The sequence below is a fragment of the Sus scrofa genome, chromosome 14 (assembly GCF_054392235.1).
Source record: "Sus scrofa isolate SSC_HxYL_T2T_F1_AM1 chromosome 14, Sscrofa_HxYL_maternal_Yorkshire_Landrace_v2.0, whole genome shotgun sequence".
In the NCBI taxonomy this organism is placed as follows: domain Eukaryota; kingdom Metazoa; phylum Chordata; class Mammalia; order Artiodactyla; family Suidae; genus Sus; species Sus scrofa.
This window is the reverse complement of record NC_139396.1, coordinates 69,365,033-69,371,032: the sequence shown is the minus strand read 5'-3', so window position 1 is coordinate 69,371,032 and position 6,000 is coordinate 69,365,033. Positions and strand designations below refer to the sequence as shown.

The 6,000-nt window shown below is 59.0% G+C and overlaps 1 protein-coding gene across 8 annotated transcripts in view; it reads left to right on the top strand.

Moving 5' to 3' along the window:
* Positions 1-2,716: 2,716 nt before the first annotated feature.
* The window catches only part of PATZ1 (POZ/BTB and AT hook containing zinc finger 1), an 18,807-nt gene continuing 15,523 nt past the window's right edge, over positions 2,717-6,000 (top strand). For all 8 annotated transcript variants that reach the window (XR_014825953.1, XR_014825952.1, XM_084993842.1 and 5 more), the window contains exon 1: positions 2,717-4,959. Coding sequence is in view for 6 of the 8 variants with exons in the window: in XM_084993842.1 (XP_084849968.1) it covers positions 3,689-4,959 (1,271 nt within the window). In the remaining 2 variants the exon portion in view is untranslated. The remainder of the gene's footprint in view (positions 4,960-6,000) is intronic.

The window sequence follows — 6,000 nt, the reverse complement described above, 5'->3', positions numbered from 1 at the left end:
AAGGGATGTAATGGAAGCTTGGGGTTAGCAAATGCAAGCTATTACATATAGGATGGATAAACAACAAAGGAACTATGTTCAATATCCTGAGATTAAACCATAATGGAAAAGAATATATTAAAAAGAATATATATATATGTGTGTATATATGTATACATATATCTGAGTCACTTTGTTTAGCAGAAATTAACACAACATTGTAAATCAACTATACTCCAATTTTTTAAAAAAACCCATTATGCTAAGTGAAAAAAGTAACAATCAAAGGATCAGATATATACTCCATTTACATTGAATACCTAGAACAGGTGAATCCACAGAAAGAGAATGCAGATGGGTGGTTGCCAGGGGCTAGAGGAAGTGGGGAGTCGGGACAGAAATTTCTTTTAGGGTAATAGAAATGTCTTGGAACTTGATAGAGGAGGCATTGTTTGCAAAACATTGTGAATGCAAAAAGCTCTGATGAATTACATACTTTAAAAATGGTTAATTTTATGTTGTGTGATTTCCACCTCAATTACAAAAAGGAAGGAAAGGAGGGAGGGAGGGGAAAAGGGACTAAGAAACAGGCAAGACTGAAGGTGGAGTTACAGGTCAAAGTGAGAGATCATTACAGGCCTCCCACACAATAACATTGCTGAGATGACATGCAGGAGAGAGCTCTCAGTTCTGGTGGCAACTGGGATCTGGAAATGTCTCTGGCCACTTTCCTGTAATGGGATGGTGAACCATTCACCCAAGATCCTGCAGCCTCAGGCAAAATGGGGCTGGTGCATCTTTCCAGTTTTCCTCGGAGCATTGGGCCTGGGTGTTCTGAGAGTACTGGGAACCCACTTCACAGGGTGAAACCTCTGGGATGGTATCTCAGCACCCTGTTTTCTAAGCATGGCAGACGGAAAGCCAATTCCTGCTTCTTGTGGAGACACTGAGGGGGTTCAGAAGCCACTTGTTTTCTAAGCATGGCAGACTGAGAACCAATTCCTGCTTCTTGTGGAGACACTGGCAAGGTAGGGACAACTCAGGTTAACTGGTTGGATTCCTTGCTCCACCACTATCTGTGTGGCCTTGGGCAAATCATTTTTCTGTTTCTTCAGCGGTAGAATAGGGATATATCTACTTTGGAGGCTATGTGTATACGGTAGGCACTCAATAATATGACCCCCTCTTTGTGGCTGCTCTCGAACACAAAAATTGCCAGTTCCCTGGATCCAGCAAAAAACCTCAGCTCTGGCTCAGAGAGCTCCGGAGGTAGCACAGCTAATTTGGGCTTAGAACATAGATCTCCTGGCTCCGTGTCCAGGGAACTTTCCTCAAACCTCTAAGTTGCTACATTTATTTTCCTCAAAAGGCTTTTGGCATCTACTCCGATTTAGGAAGAGGGGAGGTGTGTAAGGAGAGAGACCCAGCTCAGTATTAAGTGTTGCGCAAACCTCACCAAGACAGGTGCTGCTGCCTCGGTCTACGTATAAGGAAACTGATTGTGTTTAATCAGAGAGGCCAAGTGACCGGCACTAGGACACGCAACCAGAGAGCTGAGGTCTAGGATTCGAACTCCGGTTCTCCCGAGGCGCTACGCCCGGAAGCCCCCGGGCGCGCGTGGCTTGGCGCGAGCAGGGCGCTCAGCGGTGGGAATCCCGAGCGAAGTTGGAAGCCGGGCCTGTTCATTTGCATGCTAATACCCAGAATGCTTTTCCCCCGCACACCGCTTCTCTTAATGGAAGCGCTCAGTTTGGAACCGTGAAAAGTTTGGAACACATACTTCGCTCCTCTTTGCAACTGTGGGAACTTCCCGCCCGCACGTGCGGTGCCTGCAGCCCGAAGCTCCAAGTCGGGCTGCCTTGCGGCGGCCGCCAACGCTATACAGGCAGACGAACCTCTGGGTCCAGCCCGCGCGTGGCAGCATCTTCAGGACCGCCGGGGACAAAGCGCTCAGGCCCGCAGGCGGGGCCCATGGCCTGAGCGCTCGGCGACTCGCTGGGCTGCAGGCGCTGGGGATGCTTTCGACCTCGGGAAGCCAAAGGGCGCTCCCTGGAGTCTCCAGTACCCCTGATTCCTGGGGTGTGCGGGGATCCCTGCTCCTGCCCTTGCCTCTATGTTGTCGCCTCCCTGAACTGGTGACTTTCCCATCCCTGGGGCACAAAGCTCGGCGTGTGGCGGCTTGGGGGAGAAGGACGATGGACTCATATCCCCAGCTATGCCGGGCGCGCAGCCCCTTTGGTTCAGTCAGCGTGCGGGGTGCAGAAGCAGCTCCAGAGGTTCGGCCTGCCCCCAGTCAGGACCCCGGGCCCTCTCTGGGGTTGGGAGCGGGGAGGCGGTCGCAGGCGACTTCTAGGGATTTCGTGCATCGAAACGGAGCTCTTAAGGTTAGCCGACGCCCGCTCGACTTACGGGTGCGCATCGCAGGCTGGGGGGGGCTCAGATCTGTACCCCCTTGATCTCCCCCTTTCCCCCGCCCCGTCACTAGCCGCCACTGTTGGCCGGGAGGGAGGGGCAGCGGGAGCTGGTTTGCTGGCTTGGCGCTTCGTTTGCATTGGTCCGGGGGGGCTGAGACTGCAGCCCCCGGCCCTGCGGGCGGGGTGGGAAGGCGGGGGCCGGACGGGGGCTCAGCCTGCGCTAGCATTGGCGGAGCAGGGGACTGGGGAGGGGGGGCAGGAAGCGGGGGGAGCGGAGCTGCGGGGGGGTGTGTATAAATAGGGAAGGGGGGACGTGCATCCTCGGCTGGGTGAGGGGGGGGCGCTCCGCACAAAGAAAGTGGAAAGTTTGCAGCGCGGGGCGGTCCGGGCCAGGAATCCGGGTGCGCACGTGCAGGGCCAGGGGCGCAGGGGGCCCCCCACGCCGAGCTCGCCGTTTCTTTTTTTTTTTCTGCAAGCGAGGGGGGGGGGTGTTGTTGGTATCGCCCCCTCCTTCTCCTCCCCCCAGGGGTGAAAGTGCAAGAGGAAGTGCAGCCGCTGCCATCTTTCCTCCGCTCCGAACACACGGAGCCCGGGGCCGCAGCGCCGCCGCTCCGCCGCCGCCTTCGCCCGGCCCAGGAAAGGGCCAGCCCTGCAGCCGTTACCGCCGCCCGCCCGCTCCAGCCTTCGCTGCGGACATCGCCCGCCAGCCTCCGGGACCCGGCCTGCGCTGCCGCCCCGGTGCGCGCCCCACCGCCGCCGCCGCCTTAGCCTTTTGTTTCCTCCGCTCCGGCGCCCCCGCCCCGGCTCGCGCTTTGCAGGGGACGCAGCGCGCGCCCCCAGCGGGCCCGGGAAAAGCCGCGGCGCGCGCACGCGCCTGCGTGACAGACCCCTCCTCCTCCCCGTGCGCGCGCGCCCCTCTTGGCTGCGCGCCGGCGCCGCCTGGCGGGCGGGAGGGGAGGTGGCAGGAGCGTTTGCGGGAGGGGCGCACCTCTTTGCTCGCGCACCCCCCGAGAGGTAGACCGAGAAGGGGAGGCGGGCCGGTGGAGAGGAGAGAGGAGTGCAGGATTCAGCAGGGGTGGGGGCAGCTATGTGGGAGGTGGTGCGCTCTGCAGTCTAGACAGTCCGATCCGGGCAGGGGGCGTGTGCGCTCGGCGCACCTGCGAGACTACAGAGCCCGGGGCCGGCACGTGTGGGGAGTGTAGACACGTTCGCTGCGCTCTGCTTCTCGCTGCCTAGGGGAAGGGAGTGGGGCGGGCAAGTGCCGCGGCCCGGTTTGTGGGGAGGGGGTGGCGGCCATGGAGCGGGTGAACGACGCTTCTTGCGGCCCGTCGGGCTGCTACACCTACCAGGTGAGCAGACACAGCACGGAGATGCTGCACAACCTGAACCAGCAGCGCAAAAACGGCGGGCGCTTCTGCGACGTGCTTCTGCGGGTGGGCGATGAGAGCTTCCCAGCGCACCGCGCGGTGCTGGCCGCCTGCAGCGAGTACTTTGAGTCGGTGTTCAGTGCCCAGTTGGGCGACGGCGGAACTGCGGAGGGGGGTCCCGCTGACGTGGGGGGCGCAGCGGCGGCCCCAGGCGGTGGGGCTGGGGGCAGCCGGGAGCTAGAGATGCACACCATCAGCTCCAAGGTGTTCGGGGACATCCTGGACTTCGCCTACACTTCCCGCATTGTGGTTCGCCTGGAGAGCTTCCCCGAGCTTATGACGGCTGCCAAGTTTCTGCTGATGAGGTCCGTCATTGAGATTTGCCAGGAAGTCATCAAACAGTCCAATGTGCAGATCCTGGTGCCCCCTGCCCGGGCCGACATCATGCTCTTTCGTCCCCCTGGGACCTCGGACTTAGGCTTCCCTTTGGACATGACCAATGGAGCAGCCTTGGCAGCCAACAGCAATGGCATCGCAGGCAGCATGCAGCCCGAGGAGGAGGCGGCTAGGGCAGCTGGTGCAGCCATTGCGAGCCAAGCCTCCCTGCCTGTGTTACCTGGTGTGGACCGCTTGCCCATGGTGGCTGGACCCTTGTCTCCCCAACTGCTGACTTCCCCGTTCCCCAATGTGGCATCCAGTGCCCCTCCCCTGACTGGCAAGCGAGGCCGGGGCCGCCCAAGGAAGGCCAACCTTCTGGACTCAATGTTCGGGTCCCCAGGGGGCCTGAGGGAAGCAGGCATCCTTCCCTGTGGCCTGTGTGGGAAGGTGTTCACTGATGCCAATCGGCTCCGGCAGCACGAGGCCCAGCATGGTGTCACCAGCCTCCAGCTGGGCTACATCGACCTTCCTCCTCCAAGGCTGGGCGAGAATGGGCTACCCATCTCAGAGGACCCCGACGGCCCCCGAAAGAGGAGCCGGACCAGGAAGCAGGTGGCCTGTGAGATCTGCGGCAAGATCTTCCGAGACGTGTACCATCTCAATCGGCACAAGCTTTCCCACTCGGGGGAGAAGCCCTATTCCTGCCCCGTGTGTGGGCTGAGGTTCAAGAGAAAAGATCGCATGTCCTACCATGTGCGGTCCCACGATGGGTCCGTGGGCAAGCCCTACATCTGCCAGAGCTGTGGGAAAGGCTTCTCCAGGTGAGGAATGGTGCCCCCCTCTAGGACTGGTCCTGTTCCTGGCTCACGGAACAGCTCCTTGTCAGGATCTGGGGTTGTGAGACTTGTGGGGGTCACTTGACCTTGTAGGGCCTGGTCAGGTTTGGGGAGAGTGTTTTACTGGTCCTGATTTTGAGATGGTGTGGCCAAGGGCTGCTTTCTCTTCCCTCAGGGAAGTTCTCTGGCTCTAGGCGTGCCCTGCTGTCTCTCTTCCTCAGGGCCTTGTGGGAAAGGGCCGGATTCCTCAGGCCTCAGCCACCGGGCCTCACCATTCTTCTCCCTGGGCTCCCTTTGTGTTTCCGGCACCAGGCGAGGGGCCCCCTCTGGGGGCGGGAGGGGTGGCTGGGCTCCTCGTCTTTCCCCGCTTGAATGGCTGCTGGGGGAGGGAAATGAAACAAGTGCTTGGGGACTCCCGCGCCTCCCCCTGCCCAGTGCAGCCTTCGTGACCCTGGGTTAGTAAGACTCCAGCTCTGCCCCTCACAGCCCCAGAATCACAGGGCACAGAACTGGGCACCCAGAGTCTCTTCTGAACAGCAAAATCTTTCATCTGCTCTGACCTGGGGTTCCAGAGCCTTCCTGAACCCACAGATCTTCTTTATGTTCACTGGACAGAGAGGAAGAGGAGCAGGATGTCTTTTTAGATTGACTATTTAGTGAGCCTGATAAGGAACTGAAGACTTGTCTGAGAGCGAAGGGTTGTTTTTCCTCTTAGGAGAGTATTTGGAATAAAAGGCTGGTTTTAACTTGCCTGGGTACTGAAGACCTTGTGTATATGAACGAAGTGAAGGAGAACTCCCTCAGTGGGGCCCCAACTAGGAACCAGTCTTACCGGTCAGGCAGCCCTTGCCCACCTGCTCTGTTGGGCATCTGGTTTACCAGCCCAGCTGGGGACTTAAGGCTTCATCCCTTGGCCTCTGGGGACTGAATTCCATCCGGGTGGCATTCATTGGCTGCTGTGGCGGGAGAGGCTGGGGGAGGGGAATACTGAGTTTCTAAGGGGCTTTAGTCTGGACAATGAATCAC